The 18280-nt window shown below is 33.8% G+C and overlaps 3 protein-coding genes across 5 annotated transcripts; 2 read left to right on the forward strand and 1 right to left on the reverse strand.

Annotated features, from left to right (window-relative positions):
* On the forward strand, positions 1–4824 carry LOC132304321 (probable apyrase 7). 2 transcript variants are annotated; one of them, XM_059801932.1, is made up of 2 exons: positions 1–1444; positions 4158–4824. In XM_059801932.1, the coding sequence occupies exons 1-2, from the start codon at positions 295–297 to the stop codon at positions 4691–4693; spliced, it is 1686 nt and encodes a 561-aa protein (XP_059657915.1). In that variant the 5' UTR covers positions 1–294; the 3' UTR covers positions 4694–4824. The 2 variants fall into 2 exon arrangements, with proteins under 2 accessions (XP_059657915.1, XP_059657916.1); XM_059801933.1 differs by having other exon boundaries at positions 1–1426.
* A 1043-nt stretch (positions 4825–5867) lies between these two features.
* LOC132304322 (plant UBX domain-containing protein 10-like) lies at positions 5868–7976 on the reverse strand. The gene is made up of 4 exons (XM_059801934.1): positions 7235–7976; positions 6684–6857; positions 6395–6598; positions 5868–6296 (listed from the first exon to the last, which is right to left on the reverse strand). Exons 1-4 carry the CDS (start codon positions 7793–7795, stop codon positions 6069–6071), a joined length of 1167 nt encoding a protein of 388 aa, XP_059657917.1. The 5' UTR covers positions 7796–7976; the 3' UTR covers positions 5868–6068.
* Positions 7977–14405: 6429 nt separating this feature from the next.
* On the forward strand, positions 14406–18137 carry LOC132304324 (protein neprosin). 2 transcript variants are annotated; one of them, XM_059801936.1, is made up of 7 exons: positions 14406–14775; positions 14875–14961; positions 15156–15368; positions 15885–16049; positions 16326–16379; positions 16508–16654; positions 17358–18137. In XM_059801936.1, exons 1-7 carry the CDS (start codon positions 14569–14571, stop codon positions 17733–17735), a joined length of 1251 nt encoding a protein of 416 aa, XP_059657919.1. In that variant the 5' UTR covers positions 14406–14568; the 3' UTR covers positions 17736–18137. The 2 variants fall into 2 exon arrangements, with proteins under 2 accessions (XP_059657919.1, XP_059657920.1); XM_059801937.1 differs by having other exon boundaries at positions 14683–14794.
* Positions 18138–18280: the final 143 nt, after the last annotated feature.

Here is an 18280-nt window from a genome sequence, read left to right on the forward strand (position 1 = left end):
CAAGGTAAGAGAATTTACATTTAAGTTCCTCTGCCTTTTTGTCGAAATTCAAAAGATCGATTCCGTATCCATTCGTTTGAATATTGACGCATGTGTATGATTACGGCCATATTACTGAATCGTCACTTGTAGTAGCTGGATTGTTTGTTTATTTATTGATTGATTGAAGAGCTGTAAATTCACAACGATTTACTGTTATCACCTCCTAATCTACTAATTCTGTATATTTGTTGATTCAAAGAATTAAGTTGATAGATTTAGAATTTACAGTATCTTGATGTTGTTAGTTTGGCCATGGAACCTAGATCGCCGTCAAAATTTAAGCTTCCAATGATGGGTTTTCAGAACCGAGCTCTGAGGATTGGTATTATAGTTCTAGTGATGGTATTGTTATTATCGGTTTGTGTTTATGTTGTTTTAAGACCAGGGAACACTCAATTTGTGTTAAAAAGGTCATATTTTACGGTGGTAGTGGATTGTGGTAGCACAGGTACACGAGTAAATGTAATTGAATGGATGATAGAAGGTGGTATCAGCAGTCATGAATTGCCAATTTTGGTGCATTCTTATCCTGATAACTCAACCAGTAGTAAACTACAGAAAGATGGTTGTCAGTATCACTGCTTGCAAACTGAACCCGGTTTAGATAAATTTGTTGGTAATTCTTCTGGAGTAAGGGCATCTTTAGAGCCATTGATTATTTGGGCGGAACAAAGGGTACCTTCTGAAAGGCATGGAGAGACTTCTATTTTTGTTCTAGCTACTGCTGGACTTAGGAGACTGCCAAGGGAAGATGCTAAGCGGGTTTTGGAGGATGCAGAGGCTGTTGTAAAGGAACACGCCTTCATGTATAGAAAAAATTGGATTAGGGTATTGAGTGGGAAGGAAGAAGCTTACTATGGTTGGGTTGCTCTGAACTATAAAATGGGAACCTTCAAGAATTCCTCAAGGTTGCAGCCCACTTTGGGACTTCTCGATCTAGGAGGTTCTTCATTACAGGTTGTTGCAGAGACAGATGAATTGAAAGAAGATGAGCACTTTTTGAGATCAAAGATTGGATCATTTGAACATCAAATTTTAGCATACTCATTGCCAGCATTTGGGCTAAACGAGGCATTCGATAGGACTGTGGTTATGCTTAGTCATTCGCCGGCACTCAGGGAAGTTGCTGGAGGAACATTTGAAATAAGCCATCCTTGCCTTGGTTTTGGTTTGGTGCAAAATTATACTTGCCATGGTTGTTTTGGGCCAAGTTCTTATGCTTCTGAAAATTCTAGCCGTCAAGTGCCAAAAAATGAGTCGAATTCAGTATTTCTTGTTGGAGACCCAAATTGGGAGCAGTGCAAGTTAATTGCCAGGGCTGCTGCTATCAACTCGAGCAATTCAGACTGGTCACAGCTAGCAGATGGCCCAAACTGCAAAGCAGGCTTGTCCGCTTATAGTGGTCAGTTTACTACATTGTCCCGTCATTTCCTAAGCATCTGGTTGTTGAAAATATTTTATGTTCTTGAACCTGGTTTGGCAAATAACTGTGTTGTTACAGTTGTGATTTTTCCTTCACCATCCTTCATAAATTTCTTGTTTCATCTGCTTCTATGATAACTATTCTGAGTACCCATATATTTCAACTGCTGATATACTATTACGTAAAATGTTTACATCCCATTACAATAATGCTATATTATTATATACAATTCGCTATTGAGCATCTCAATAGGCCATTACTTCTCTGGCAATCTTTTTAAGGAACAGAGAAGGCAGCTTGGTATTACTCCCAGTTTTTGGTACAAAAATGATAGGTTTCTCAAGCATGTAGCAAATATTTATAGGCGATCGGGTGACGACCAGTAGCACTAAATTTTCAAATCTGACTAGGCTCTTCCTATCACAAATCCTGTCATCCTCTTTTTTATTTTTTTCCCTAACTGATACTCCCTCCCCCCACCCACCCACCCACCCACACCAAAATCCTACCATCCTCTTGGGTTAGAGCACCTAAAGATTAGAATCCATACTTACCAAATATCTACTAATATTACCAAAAAAAACTGACAAAGCAATTGAAGTATAATAATTGTATTAAGTTAAAATCATTAGATTGTTGGAACCAACCTTATTAAGATCATCATTATCAACTAGAGTTTTAGTAACCTGGCAAAACATGAGATATAAGGTCCATAATTCTTACATTTTTCTCAATAGAGCGATGACAGGATATATTTGCAGAAGTTTTATAAACTTGAGTTAGTGCCAATTTTTTTTTTAGCCTAATGACGACTCATATGAAAAATAACTTATGACCTTATTCAATCTTTCTTATGAAAATAAATAAATAATTATAACCTTATTCAATTATGATCTTCTTTCTTATGTATAAAAACGAACATTTACTAATATGGAAGTAATTCAACAATATTTTTAAACACCTTGTTCTCCAATGAACACCCGATCAGGAGAGATACTGGCTTATTACCGTGGTCAAAGCATCTATGTGACCATTGTTCGAAGTACTGGAGGGATCAAAGTATATGCTTAATGGGACAAGATATGCAACAAACAGTAGTAATAAGACAAAGTGGTTTTTCCCATACAAGGTCATTGCAATTAAACACGAAGAAATTACAAAACATGTGTCATCTGGAAGCCAAAATGTGGTTGAGACATACCATAATAGATATTTAAACACTGTTTAGATGAGGAGTTCTCAGGTGATCTGATTTATCCAGAATACTCATGTTAATTTTAAGAGTTGTCCCCTAAAGTTAGCATAAAAAATATATCTTGAATATAACTCAGAACTTTAGTGGCAAATGTACATTAGAAACATCTAACAAAATTCCAAATATCCAAATAGACCATTAACACGTATTCTCTCTGAGGAAGCATTAATATGAATCACTTACGATACGAGCTATTTAATAAACTGAAAATTAGGCACTAAAAATACCATGTTTTGAATTTTATGTGCTTAAGCTTAATGGTGCTAATTTTAAATTGAGGACCTCTTTAATATTTGTTTGAATTTGAAGTGTTCAGTACTCGGTGATAAGTGAAATCTCCCTCACTTAAAATTTGATCCATTCTAAGTTACTCTTATTCATTTAAGTGATCTCTAAATTGCTATATCAAGCACATTTAAATGGATAATCACTTAATCAATAATTAATTGAGTTATCAAACAACATCTAAGACTGACTTGTGTTGAGGTTCCAACTAGGAACTAGAACAAGTTTCTTTGACACAAGTCAAATAGATCAAGATGTTCTTTACACAGACGAATTGTCAGAAACATCCAATGGAAGTTTTTTTTTTTTTTTGATAAGTAACATCCAATGGAAGTTTGAATCCAACAAGATTGTGAAAATCAACATGTAACATTTCTAAATGCACTTACTAGAAAATAATTTCTTAAAAATCAGAGTCCACGAGAAATTACGGGCTTGCTTGGTTCAGTTTTCTGAGGATAAGAGAACTAGAAATTTTCAGTTTTCTGAGGATAATAGAACTAGAAAACAGAAAGCTGTATGATATTCACCGAGGGGGCAAAAAAAAAAAAAGAAAGAAAGAAAAAAAAAAACTGTTTGAAAATGCATTTGGTTGATAGTTTTGTCAAAACAGCCCTAAGAAAACCGAGTTAGAAAAGGTCTTATTTTAGAATACTGTCATTTGGAGTTCTCTTAAAACTATTTATCTAATTGTAAGAGTTCTTGAAAGCTGCTTTCTAAGAACTAAACCAAGCAGGCCCTACCATTCCAACATAAATGACAGCTTGCACCTATTAATAGTGCTCAAAGAACTTAATATCCCAAATAACTACTCAAACAAAAATATTACTAAATGTAGTTGAAATAACGATTTTTTATTTATTTATTTATTATTATTATTATTTAAGTAAAACTAAGGACTAATAATTGTAGTTGAAATAACTATTTAATCTTAAGTTTCATTTAAATGATTTTTTTTTTAAAACCCTTGAAAGATTAAGGAGCTACTTATGCGCTTTTCTTGATTAAGCATAACTTGAACATATATAAATGCATTTTAATGTGTGATGTATCATCTTCTCTTGAAAAATTTGCCCTGTTATGCTTATAAAAAACAGTAGTCTTAGCAATGTGCTGGAGTTCAAATTTTAACTTCAAACTTCTGTTCCTCAGGCATTGAGATAGTTAATTTGATGGCTGTCACCCACCCCATTGCACGTTTTCATGCTTTATCGGGATTTTTTGCTGTTTACAATTTGTTAAATGTGAGCCCAAGAGCAAATTTGACAAAGATTTGGGAGAAAGGCCAGCAGTTATGTACAAGATCATGGGTTGACTCGAGCAGCATTCCCGGGAATAAAAATTATACTGGACAGTATTGCTTCAAGGTATCCTATTTGGCATCACTCATTGAGGATGCTCTCTGTCTTAGTGATAAAGAGATAATTTTTGGCCCAGGAGATGTTTCTTGGACTTTAGGAGCTGCACTGGTCGAAGGGGAATTTTTATGGCTAAGTTCTGCTGCAGCTCAAACTAACATTTTAACTTTAAAGAATACAATACCGTCTCCCATTTTCCTATTTATTTTACTTCTAGGCCTACTATTAATTGTTTATCACTGTCAAGTGAGGCTGCCTATGCCAGGGAAGAAGGTTGCTGCTGATGGGGTGTCTTTGCCATGTTATATTTTTCCCAAAGTATCGCCCTAACTAATTCCTGGCTGCAGCTGTGTTAATGTAACAAGTTCCATGCTCATTCAGTACAATTATAATTCATTTTGTTCTTTTACATTGTGAGTGCTAAAAGATTATATGGAATGGTTGCTGAATGTTCTTTTTTTTGGTTGGTAAATATAGTTGCTTAATGTTTCTGAGAAGTGGTCTTAATATATATAAAAATATATTTCTAATGGATAGAATAACAACTTTTCATGTAGGTTTTTAAGTTTGACATTGCTGGTTGTTTCATAATCATCATCATCATCATTGTCACCATCTTATCCATGCCTTTATCTTATATGAATAGGGTTGGCCACACGAATTCTCATTTTTTATTCTTTACTATTACAAGCCATTTTCCCTATTATATTTAATTTTTAAGGTCATTTCTTATTACTTTATCTAATGTTAGTTTTGGTTAATGTCTCTAACTTCTATATAAGCTAATCTTCCTTTTTTTTACTAGTCCATTTATAGGGTTATGTTATATATTCCATGCCGCTTAAGCCTTCTTTCTCTATTCTATCACTGATTTTGACCTTGGTGTGAGAGGTTAATTGTTGTACAAGAAGGCTACACGTTTGACTTAGAATCCACAATATTTACTTAGAAATGATCATACCGAAATAGACAGAAAATTTCTATTAGCTCCTGACATACAGGAGGAAAGTTTTACATGATTATGCCATTCAATGCAAAGTCATTCACATTCATTCAGACTTCATTTACACTCCCAGTGAACTGGAACTGAGAATTGTACTATGCATTTGAATAAGCATATTTGCTTTTGGAAGTGGTAGAATTTAAAGACCTGCTCAAGCTGACAACCAGTTGTTCTGCTTCTTCAACAATGTTGCTATACCTTGCAAATCCTGAGAACTTGCTGACTGCAATACAATTACTGGCACCTTAATTAGGTTTCAGGTTCAGTCTAGGGAGAGGAAGCCATGGGGTGGTTTGGAACTTCCCAGGTATATACGATGGCACGAAGTAGACTGACAATTGGAGGAAAACAACTCGTGGCACAATGCTTGTCAAAAGTATTGAGATCCATGAGAAGTTCAAATTGGGACCTTAGATATACTGGAATAATTTGAGAGACGAACAAGCAAACATCTAATGAAGTGAACAAAAGAATATAATTAACACGAACATTGATAATATGTACCAGTTAAATCAAAGTATTTCCCATGTTATAAATTTTCAAAGTTCTAAAGAAAGCATTTCTGGAACAGAGAAAAGGTGAACCCGTTCATGTGCATACATATAAGTGATAGAGCTATTGAATTAGTTCCTATAGATAAACTCAAGTGTGTGTGCGTTGGATGCGCGTGTGCATTCACAAACATGAGGAGAGTAATTAATATCACAGAATCTCCAAAAACAGGCTTGCTTTGGGATGGAGACCAGCATCTTTGAGAGTCATTCCCATCTGATCAGCACCATATACTTTTCTTGGGAAACTTGATATCAATCTATAGTTTCCGACTCCAGGCAAGCCTAGCGAATCAATGTATCTGAAAACTGCCTGGATCTTGTCTGTGCACAAGAAACTTTGCTCCCTTCTTTCCCCATTCGGAAACCGTATCAATATCTGCACAATCATCGACCATTTTGATCATTATAACCATTTATTGGCACTTGTAATTGTCACACATTAAGCCATACCGAAATTTGGTGACTTAGGCATACCTGGGTGACTTGAGCAGCATCCTTTCCTCTGCCTGCAACATCTGTAGCTTGAGTTTCTCTAGTACTGAGAGTTTCTTTCACTTTACTAGTCTGATTTCTTGTGGGATTTTGTTTAAGTTTCTCATAATTTGCTTTATTTGAAGCTTGTACTTGTCTCTGAGCTCTTTCTTCTTCTGAGTGTAAGTTTTTGAGTCTTTCTTTTTCCTGGAATAAACAAATTACCTGATTCATTGTCTATTTGTTGATTACAAGTTGGAGTTAAACCATGACATATCATATAAACATGCACCTTATCTATCTGGAGAGCTGCAACATAAGCTGCATCTTGTTCTTCCCTCAACCGCCGATCTGATCTTCTCTTTTCTTCCTCCTTGACCCTTGAACTGCCGAACACCAATCCTTGCTCCTCCATTGTCCTTTGTAGTATCTCCAGCAATTCAGCTGGGGAAACTGGCCCTTCCATCTATATACAAGATGGACCAAGGAATACAAAGTAACTTGAATATCAAAGCAATTGGTCCACTTTATTGCATCTCATTTACAAAAGTATATTTTTTATTTGATCTTTTTTTATAGAGGAATTATATTTGAATTATTATTCCTTGACAACTCAAATCCATACTTACTGTGCAGAGAAAAACAAGAAGAGCTTTACTAGAAGATAACAGAGTTATATTTGCAAATCAGTATTATAGAATATACTATTTATGTTATTTTTATCATTGTCAATGTTGTTTTAGTGATTTTGTTTTAATTATACATGTATATAGATGAAATAACGGTCATGTGCTATAAAGAAAGTGGGAGAATAGCAGATTTATTATCCAGTTCCAAATTTACCTGTTGCAGAATTGCCATATTGTCACCAGAAGCAGGAGCCACTACTGCACAGAATGGGAAGCTGGCAGGCTGCAATGTCATGGCCATCTGCAAGCCCTCTCCTCTATTTGCAAGTGCAGCCCAGCAGACAAAATTTGCATCAATAAACTGTACTACCAGCTCTGAACACAAGGTCTCCTTACAGAAAGGAGGTGTGAAGGGGTGTTCTGGTGAGTGGAGGTACATGAACATGAACTTTTGCTCATCTTGTGCTATCTTTAGAGCTTCCATGAACCGGCACTCGTAGAAGCAAGGATGCATGGTTCCATACTGCTGCTCGAAACTGGCTAGAAAAGCCCGCTCTTCTTGCACAATTACAGGTTCTTGTGGATGTTGAAATGGAAAAATAGATGGCAGGTATTGGCTTCTTCTTCCTCCTATACCCATGAGGTCTATTCCATGACCCATTGCTCTTGAAAAGCCCCGTATTATGTTCTGAGGGATGCTCACCATTCGACGAACAATCCCATTATAGGAGGCCTCCCCTGTTGCTCTTGCACGTCCCCTCGTCATCGATGACATTGTTCTCTCTGTGTCTTCAGGATTGAATTGGTATGTGTTGGCAGAGATTTCCTGGGATGAAACCAGGTTCTAGGACTGATAGAACAAGGTTGGTGCAATCCTTAATAGTAAATATTAAGCAATTGCAAAAAGAGATTTGTTGTTGTCAATTATTGAATGTCTTAATCAACTTCCTATTGCTTCCTTTTCTTTTTCTCTACATAGTTGAAAAATGATTCCTTGCTTTGAAAAATCTTGGACAGTTTATCAGTGGGGATGCAATGATAATATTCCTTAGGAAAAGAGATGGGGGTATAGAATCAAATTCCTCTCCTTGATGTTTTAGTATTATTATTATTATTATTATTTTTAATATTGGCAAAGGAGGGTCAGGGTCGGCCCCCCAAGAGACCTAAAATTTTGAGAGGCCCTAGTAATACAAAATTTTGACTAGGAATACAAAGTTTTGGACCCAAATTGGAGGCCCTAGGTGATCCAGGGGTTCGCCTAGGCCTAGGGCCGGCCCTAAGGAGGGGGAGGGAAACTCGAACACAGACATACTTGTTTGGAGAGTTGGACGCTCTACTAACTATTCTTGATGATTTACTCAAGAATGTTCATTGCGGGCTAATCAAGCTACTTCCTCCTGATGCTGTTTTCTACCAAGGACTAATTATTAGATATGCAAAATATATAATTGTTTTAGTGGTCTTATAATTGTGGCATTCAAGGGTGGAATAGTTAATTGACAATTTGGAGTTGGAAGAAAGAATTGACAATTTGGCATTGAAGCATCAACATAGGGTTTGGGTTGTCCCGAACCCAATCCAAGCTTGGACAAAGGTGTTGGAGATTAGTTGTTGGGTTTGAACAAAGTTATTGGAGAAAATTTCAACTCGAACTCAATCTATGTTATTGGGCTTGGACAATTAGAGCAACTGAACTCAATTTTTTTAAATTTTTAGATAATCAAAGAACAAATAATGCATACATAAGTGTTGTTAAAGTCCATATAAAACAAAATACCCAATTATAACCTTTTTGCAAATAGCTGGAACTCATTTCATAGTTTCTTACACTTGTTGGCCCTTTTATGAAGCAAACAGTTTTTCCAGCTTTTATATTCTATAAAGATAATGAAAAAAGGTGACACATTTTATATAATATAATAAAGATAATATCATTTGGTTTCAACAGCTTTTATATTCTATAAAGATAGTGAAAAAAGGTGAAACATTTTTTATATAACATAATAAAGATAATATCATTTGGTTTCAACATCCATAACAGATGATCCATCACCATCTGCAGAAAAGAAAAACATTCTTGAAGGACCATAGAAGCATGCTAGTACTACTAAGAACAAATGTCACCTTCCCAAAACCCGCGTGCTTTGTCTACCATCATTTGCCAACATGACCTAAAATTAATTTTTTTTTTGGTAATAATTTATTGAACTCTTATTATAAATTCACTTTTTTCTTTTATTTATTTATTTTAGTTTCAGAGCTTTGATTGAATTGAATCACAAGGTCAAGACTATTTTAAAGTAATTTCTCCTATAAGATCTTGTTTGGCAAACGCTTTTGCTTTGTGTTGTTTTTGTTTCGGATGGTATATTGTAGAGAAGCAAAACACGGAATCATGTTTTTAGTAACGTTTATTTGAATGGTATCGAAACGTTTCCGAAAAAGAGGTGAAAACCGGAAACACTAAATTTAGTCTTTTCAGTTGCTTCTGCATTGTAGCAAAAATACTGTAGCGATGAATAATATATAAAAAAGACTCTTAAATGATTTTTTTTAACTTAGTCATTTTTTTTTCCTTCAAATTTGTAACATTTTTTTACCAAACATATATTTGTTTTCAAAAATCTTGCAAAATATATTGGTATTAAACATACTTTCAATTACTATTCAACATAACCCTACAACACAAATAGTGCCCAAGTTTTTTTTTTTTCAACTCCTTTTTTTTTTTTTTTTCCAACTAAATAGTGCTCAAGTGAATAATCTGAATTGCCTTACCAAAAACATTCTTTACCTATATGTATAGGTATACATTAATATACACACACAAAACCAAGTTTTTCTTTTTAGCTGGTGCCCTCTCCTACCATTAGATGGAGAGAATGTGCGAGTTTAGAAAGAGCACCCTCAAAAGTTCCTTTTTCATATATATATATATATATATACATTCATATAGTTATACATATGTGAGTATATATGTATTTACACACTAGGAAATCTCAAAAGACAGATTTTTTTTTTCCCTAATATGGTATGAATCCCTCAAATTATATGCATTTGTCAATGAAGCATATAAAAAAGGAGTGGACCTCAAATCCCAACTTGTCTGAAATTTTCCATTAGCATACGCATATATCCCTATCTGAGTAGGGACGTCAATTCTTACCACCCCGTCGGGCCCTGTCCCGTCTTGCTCAGTTAATAACGGCTATAAGAACACTTTTTATACCGTTGGGGTAGGCATGAGTACAAATTTTGTACCTGTCGCGGGTCACGGAGCGGGTAAAGGTTCAATATACATATCCTAGGGGCCCCGCCCCATTCCGACTTGCTAAACATATAACTATATTTAATATATATATATATATATATATATATATATATATATATAATATTAATAACTTATTTTAGCGGTTTTCCTGGTCACTCATCTCTTACAATCCTAATTTGGGATGTAAACTTGGTATTAAATTTGCTTTTGTTTTGATTATGGTAGAAGTTGGAGCTTAGAATTTCTTATGATTTGGTTGTATTAAACTTTTATTTTTGTTTATTACATTATCTGAATTATGTTACGTGCATGTTATTTTTTTATTTTTGTTGGGATACATAATTTCATTTATTTTGTGCCATTCTTAGGCTTTCCATATTTAAATAACAGGAGCTTAAGTTTCAAAAAGTAGGAAAAAAATTTTTTTAGCAGGGCTGGCACGAGGGCACAGTATTTACCAACGGGGCGGGACTGGACATGAAAATCCAATCCGTCGCGGGTCTCGGGGTGGGCATAAACTTGACAAAAATTAAAAGGAGTGGGGCAGGCTTTAGGAAAACCCGCTCCAAACCTGCCCCGTTGCCATCCCTATATCTGAGATATATCCTTAATAACTAGATAATCATATTCTCTTAGTTAATTTTTTTTAATAGATTATCATATTTCTCTCACTCTTGGTTATGCTCTTCAAGAAAGATGATTGATTATATATGATTGTTCTAACAACAAATGAAACAATAATTGTATTGTGGACAAATGTGCACTGACACATATTTATACAATATTTTGAGATTCATATTTACAATATTTTGAGATTCATATTTACAATATTGTGAGATTCGATGGTGTAGCCAATAATTTCTTTCTGGTGGACAATTTTTAATAGTAATATGTATATATATAGTTTGAACAAAAATAATATATGTAAAAATTAAAACATTGGTTCATAATATTTCTATTCAGTATATTCACGATGAAATTCCAGGTTATTCATTGCTGTTTCAAAATTGAGTTCATTCAATTAAATATACTAAAAAAAAATCATATTCAATGAATCAATAATAAGATATGAAAAATAAATAAATAAATAACACAGTTACCTAACTATTCTAATGTATCACATATGTAAAAAGATAACCAAATCTAACCTTATAATTTATAACCAGATAATCCAATCAATCAGAAAATTTGATAGAGTAAATGAATCTGTGATTTCATTGATTTGGGCTGCAAATAAAAAAAAAAAATTTCTAAGTCTTATTTAGAGTATAATAATTAGTAACACAATTACACAAACTAAATTTTGAAAGAACAAGAAGCCCTAAAATAATTTTGATACTAATAACTAATAATTTTTCTAATTAAAATTATAATATCAAATAATAATTGTAAATTTAGATGATAAAAAAAAAAATCAAATTACACATTGGGTCTCTATCTACTGGTAAATAGTTGTTCCGCTTGTTTTGTTTGGATTATGGAAAATGTTGAAAACTGAAAATGTAATGAAAACAATTCATTTGTTGTGGTAAAGTAAAAAAGAATATCACGATGAAATACTTTTTTTTTTTTTTGGAAAGTGAGAAAGAATATAATATTTTGGGAAAGTGGAAAAAATATGGAAAGTGATAAATTGATAAATATATTATATATATTTACAATTGTGTCATGATTATATATATATATATTGGTGTAAAATGGTGAATTGGGCTATTGGTTATGTGTGTGTGTGCGCGCGCACTGTCAAATTTTAGATTGGGCAATTATACAAACATAAAAATCTTTCCATATAAAATTAAAAAAAAATTAAAAATTCAGTGCTATGTGGCTTCACCACTGGTGAGATTCATATCTTCCATCAGAATGAGATTGAATAGTGGTTGTTGTCCATAAAATTGCTCTTTCCATGGTTCCCACCTTTTTAAAAAAAAAAAAAATGATGCAGTTATTAAAACAAATAACACCAAAATCAACATCAAAGCAATCCAATCTTGAGGTCACCTCAAGTGCCTCTACATCTAATTCTAATGAAACCCTTCATGATTATTTCATTATGAACTCCAGTCCTTTCTTTTTCAATCTCTCTCATTGTATTTATTTATTTTAAAATTTAGATGGTATCTGCATCGAGAGGCAAGCATGGTTGCAATTGTCTCGATAAATCAATGGATTAGTATCTCCCGTGAATCTTATAGTGTCAAGTTTCGACCATATACACCTACTAATCTAATATATAATATTTCTTGACTTGAAAAATAAATAAATAAATAAAAAATAAAATGGCAAGCATAGTTAGCAACCTTTCTACAACAATATAATCAGAACAACTTTAATTTGAATATCATTATTGCCATAACTCACAGCATCATATCTCCTCAATGTGTGTTAATTATATCACTAATTCAAAGTTTACAAAACAAATACTCTATAGTGTTTGTGCGTGTGTGGATAAGGACAAGAGTCTATAGTTGTATGAGTTTAAAAAAAGGAAGGGGGGGGGAGGGAATCTATTCTCCCTAACCAACTTTACAGAAGGGGCATGGTATTGGTACCATTTATATAACTCAACATCAATTTCCCTAATATTATTTTAATGAGAATTGACACTTTATGGGCCAATATTCCTTTAGCAGTCTCCTTTGTTTTTTGCTGCAGAAGTGGGATGAGAATGTTAGTGGGTATTTGTGAAAAGAAGAGAGAAATAAAGAAATAATATCAACTAGAGGAGAGCCTCTCAAAGTGGGAAGCACCATCGTTCAACAGTCTAAAAAAAAGAGAACACGTGCAAGCTAGGGCACAAACATTATTGGTGGTCACAAACAAATTAGCTAGTGGCATACCACATGCTAAGGGCATTATAGGCAATATAATGAGTATATTCTTAACTACCCATTAACTACAATTAGGCTTATCAAGCTTTCGCCCAAAGAAAAATTAACAATAATGAAGCTTAATAGGCTACTAATAGAAAGAGTTTAGGAACAAGTCTTAGGTCTTAGTGGCACTTTTACCCTAAAATAAAAGAAAATGTTAATGATATTTTACTAAAAATAAATTATGAAAGTGTACTTTCCCAATTATGATTTAGTACGCATGTCTTTGTTCTATCCAACCTTATTAAAAATTTAATTAAAATTTGATGTGTTATATTTGGAGTGTCTTATAATTTAAGTTAATATTTTCCAATAGAAGAAATCACTAATAGACAAACTCACTATCAAACGTTGCAAAAGTGTGCAAAGGTGTTATGAGGGTGAAGATGGAAGATAAATGTGACTATTTTCATTATTTTGCGCAAAGTAACTGTTCTTAAATTTGAACTCACGTCTCGATACTTATCAATTTGATCAAAACTCAAAAAAACAACATGCTTTAAGAAAGTATTCTTCAATTTTTAAGGACCAAACTCAATAAGCCCCTTTATTTTTCACTTTATGATTCTACTTGCAGAATTCGTTTAATTTATCGATCCCTCAACATTTCCATAATCTTTTTCTTTATCATAAATGCAAAATGCAGAACACCCTAAACTTTCTTGCATTTGTGAATAGCCCCATTTACTTCAATTTTGGAAATAAACCCTTACAATTTTGCAAAACTTGCACTTTTGCCACCAAAAAAAAAAACTTGTAAACCCTTACACTTTTGCAAAAACACCCCTTCATAATTCGATCCCAAGAGAAGAGGCTGCCACTCATAGAGGAATTTTTTGTAGTCCAATAGAGGCTGTTCCAAGTTCTAAGTTCTCAACAACTTGATCACCCTAACAAAACTAAGAAACACACATTGTTTATTTATTGGTAATTAAGTAAGATATAGTACTAAAATCACTGGAGCATCTCATGCTTGAACAGTCAACCATACTTATTCAATTATACAGGTAAGCACAAGTCAAATAAATTAAAATAGCAAATATAATATTCTCAATTTAAGAAAACAATGCTTACTTTCTAAGCATGCCATGTAATTTATTGAGAAGGAAAGAGTTTTTTTTTTAAAAAAAATTTATCTGTCCATTTGGGTATTTTTGAAATTTCAAAAATAGTTAGAGAGTGCATTGGTCAAGTCCTCCCCTTGAAGACATAGTTTTTTTTTTTTTTTTTTTACTCTCTTTTGTATTGACTTGTCTATAGATGCTGTTTTCTTCCATGGACAAAACCATAGAATAAATCATGTTGTTGTGTAGTTGATCACAGTACAGGACAACACCAATACATACAAATACAAAAGCCTTGTTAACACAACAAACAAGCACACTAAGACATTTTAGAAGAATGTCTTCTACATCTCAACAGAAACTTCCTACCATTTTCTTATTTGTTGTTTTTCTTCTTCTTTCTTCACTTAGTCCTGCCCTCTCACGCCACCACCGCCAATTGGCGGCCAACCAAACTTTCCGGCCACGCCAAGAGCTGCAGAGGCTGAAGAGAGCAAGAGCTTATCTAGGGAAGATCAACAAGCCTGCAGTCAAGACAATTCAGGCACTCTCTCTTTTCCATGGTATTTTTCCTTGTGACTTTGATATTTTCTTCTTGTGTTTGAGGTTTTATAATGTGGGCTGTGTTGTTTTTTCATTGCAGAGTCCTGATGGTGATGTGATTGATTGTGTTTTATCTCATCTTCAGCCGGCTTTTGACCATCCTCAGCTCAGAGGACAGAAGCCATTGGTACGTGAGAAAATGTTTTCTGTTTGTTTCTATAGAAAATAATTTTTTTGAAGAAAAACCCAAGAAAATACAGGAAGACCAAAAGTAAAATCTATTAAAATTTCCAAGAAAAATAGTTTCTTTTGAAACAAACCATGTCTGGTGCTTTTGGTTATGGATTAAATTAAAGGACTTCAGTTTTTTGGTAAATGCAGGAACAACCTGAGAGGCCGAGAGGTAATGACTCCGCGGATGCAATGACAGAAAGCCTTCAGCTATGGGGAAGTTCTGGCCAATCATGTCCGGAAAACACCATTCCAATCAGAAGAGCTACAGAGAGAGACGTTCTTCGAGCCAGCTCAATCAGAAGATTTGGGAGAAAATTGAGAAGAGGCGTAAGGCGTGACACGATGAGCAGTGATCATGAAGTTAGTATATGGAATGCCTATATTTTTATGTTATAACTTTGCCATTGGACACAATGTAGACATAAACCAAAATCTAGTAACTTCATTTTCTTGTGGAAAAAAAAAAAAAAAAGAAGGTAAAAAGCTTCCCATCAGTAAAATATATCTATCTTGTCATTGCCCTCTTTACTCCTCCCTTTAACTCTACCAGGGAGATGACTCTCCTCTTTAAGGGCTAATCTAATTTCCCTTTATTTTCTCGGCAACCAAACAGTGTTTTGGAGAAGCAATGTTGGAGGAAAAGAGACTTGTAAACATTAGGTCACTTGTACGTATTGCACTGAAATTATCAGACAACTCTGTAATAATACCTACTTTGAGGAAATACAAATTAATTTAACTTTATGGTAAGATAAAACATTCAAAGTTCCTCAAAAAATATATATTCTAATATAATTAATGTAAAAAAAAAAAAATCTGTGTAAGTATATGCATAGGTTATTGTTTTGATATCTTTTGATAATTTTCAAATTACAGCATGCAGTCGCTTTTGTGAATGGAGATCAGTATTATGGAGCAAAGGCCAGCATGAACGTGTGGACACCCCGCGTAACTGATCGATATGAATTCAGCCTGTCACAGTTATGGATCATCTCTGGCTCATTTGACAATGATCTTAATACCATTGAAGCTGGTTGGCAGGCAAGTCTATAATTGTTATAGAAATATATATATATAGCATATATATATATATATATATATACATATATATGCTGATCAGATCCTATCAAGCATCAGTGTTGATACAATAGATTTTTATATGTAAATACTAGTTACTAAGCTACAATCATGAAGAAGCTAACTAGTTTTTTTCTGATTCCTAAATTAGAGTCAGTCTATTTTTCCATAGAATGAGTGTGAAATTTTTAGCTTGACATGGCAGTGATAAACCATTAATATCATTACATCATTCTTCAGGTTAGCCCAGAGTTATATGGAGATAATTATCCCAGGTTCTTCACTTACTGGACAGTAAGTGTGTGTGTGTGTTTTTTTTTTTTTTTTTTTTTTTTTTTTTTACCTTTTCTTTCCCATGAAAAGATTATATGCATAATTAACTCACAAAAGATTAGAATATTTGATTTCTGTTGAATTTTCAGAGCGACGCCTACCAAGCCACCGGTTGCTACAACTTACTCTGCTCGGGTTTTGTCCAGACTAACAGTAAAATGGCCATTGGAGCAGCGATTTCTCCAAGGTCATCTTACAATGGTGGACAATTCGATATTGGAGTGATGGTTTGGAAAGTGAGTTTTAAGTAAAATTTACAAATGATGTAACAAATCATATGAAATGAGTCTTGTGGAAGGATTTAACACTCAATGGTAGTTTTTACAGTTGGTGAAAATTTTATTCTTTGCATATTTCAACAACAGCCTAATCTTACACTGCACATTTCTTCAAGCAATTTGATCAAAATTTCCCTACCACTCACCTTTTTTTCTTATTATAAATTGTAAAATTTCACTTGTTTTCCTCTTAAAAAGGGTATCTAACATGTCAACTTTTTTATCTATATATAGTATATTATGTGTGTTTGTGTTTGTGTGTGTGTGTATACACACACACACAGACACACTAGGGGTAAAGGAACTTCTTTTTCTTTCCATTTCCTTTTCCCTTTCTGCATTTTCTCGTGTTCTTTATCTACTTTTCTGCTTTTCAATTTCTTCCGGATAGTATTCACTTGAATGCTACACCACATGGGAAAAGGTCAACATGTCTGCTTTAATGTCATTCATTAAGCACAATATAGATAAGAAACTATTACACGGTCCCGAGCCAATCATCACTTAACACCTCAGTATATGTGTCAGAAATGTGTTAGTTTTATTCAGCTCTTTTTTTTGCTTAGATGTCAAGTGTTGATTGGCCGTGACCAACGACCATGTAATAATTTCTCCAATATAGATACTTACGATATAAATCAGCATGTGTTTGCGTGTGTAGGATCCAAAGCATGGAAACTGGTGGCTGGAACTAGGGTCAGGAGAACTTGTTGGGTATTGGCCATCATTCTTGTTCAGTCATCTGAGGAGCCATGCAAGCATGATACAATTTGGAGGAGAGATAGTGAATAGTAGATCCATGGGAGTTCACACATCCACACAAATGGGTAGTGGACATTTTGCAGATGAAGGATATGGGAAATCATCGTACTTCAGAAATTTACAGGTTGTTGATTGGGACAATAGCTTGCTTCCATTGTCAAACCTTCACTTCTTGGCTGATCATCCCAATTGTTATGATATCAAAGCAGGAAGAAACAGTGTTTGGGGAAATTACTTTTATTATGGTGGTCCCGGAAGGAATGTAAATTGTCCCTAAAATATTAGTGGGATAATGATTCGGAGTTTGAGATCTAAAAGTCGAATAACTACGATTGATCTATGTGAGTAGAGGTTGATATTATCATGATTTCACTAATATCTTATGCTACTCACATAAAATTAATAGAATTTGTTCGACTGTCAGATTCCCAATCATCACTCATATTAGTAACACACGCGAGTAGGAAAATATACTTGGGAATATGTTACCAATGTAAGTAGTAGTATGTATGAGCCAAATCATGTGTTTGACCTGTTGAATTGAGTGGACGATTACCTTTTTTTTTTTTTGTAATTTTTATATGTCTTGATGAATCTATAGAGTCAGACAATTCTAATGTAAGAGAGCAGATACATGTATTGATTCATATTCCAAGCAATATTTTCTTTCATAAAGTAATTTTTCCTTTCCCTTTTTTTTTTTTTTTAGTTCTTCTTGTGCTTTCTTTCACTTTTGTTTATTTTTAGATAACAAATTGCATTCCATTTTTTCCTTAGAGGTTACTTGTATATGTAAATTTGGGTGAAAAATACAAAGTATTT

Source organism: Cornus florida, unplaced genomic scaffold, assembly GCF_030987335.1.
Source record: "Cornus florida cultivar Cherokee Brave unplaced genomic scaffold, ASM3098733v1 CherokeeBrave_3.0.0_Hap2_Chr04, whole genome shotgun sequence".
NCBI lineage: Eukaryota > Viridiplantae > Streptophyta > Magnoliopsida > Cornales > Cornaceae > Cornus > Cornus florida.

What these genes read in the sequence shown, in the direction of transcription:
- LOC132304321 (XM_059801932.1), top strand. Translation starts at nt 295, where the DNA reads ATGGAACCTAGATCGCCGTCAAAATTTAAGCTTCCAATGATGGGTTTT. An exon ending in AGGCTTGTCCGCTTATAGTG is followed by an intron (nt 1,445 to 4,157) that starts GTCAGTTTACTA and finishes TCTGTTCCTCAG; the next exon opens with GCATTGAGATAGTTAATTTG.
- LOC132304324 (XM_059801936.1), top strand. Translation starts at nt 14,569, where the DNA reads ATGTCTTCTACATCTCAACAGAAACTTCCTACCATTTTCTTATTTGTT. An exon ending in TCAGAGGACAGAAGCCATTG is followed by an intron (nt 14,962 to 15,155) that starts GTACGTGAGAAA and finishes TGGTAAATGCAG; the next exon opens with GAACAACCTGAGAGGCCGAG. An exon ending in GGTTCTTCACTTACTGGACA is followed by an intron (nt 16,380 to 16,507) that starts GTAAGTGTGTGT and finishes TTGAATTTTCAG; the next exon opens with AGCGACGCCTACCAAGCCAC.
- LOC132304322 (XM_059801934.1), bottom strand. Translation starts at nt 7,795, where the DNA reads ATGTCATCGATGACGAGGGGACGTGCAAGAGCAACAGGGGAGGCCTCC. An exon ending in ATATGGCAATTCTGCAACAG is followed by an intron (nt 6,858 to 7,234) that starts GTAAATTTGGAA and finishes TCTTGTATATAG; the next exon opens with ATGGAAGGGCCAGTTTCCCC. An exon ending in ATGCTGCTCAAGTCACCCAG is followed by an intron (nt 6,297 to 6,394) that starts GTATGCCTAAGT and finishes ATGATTGTGCAG; the next exon opens with ATATTGATACGGTTTCCGAA.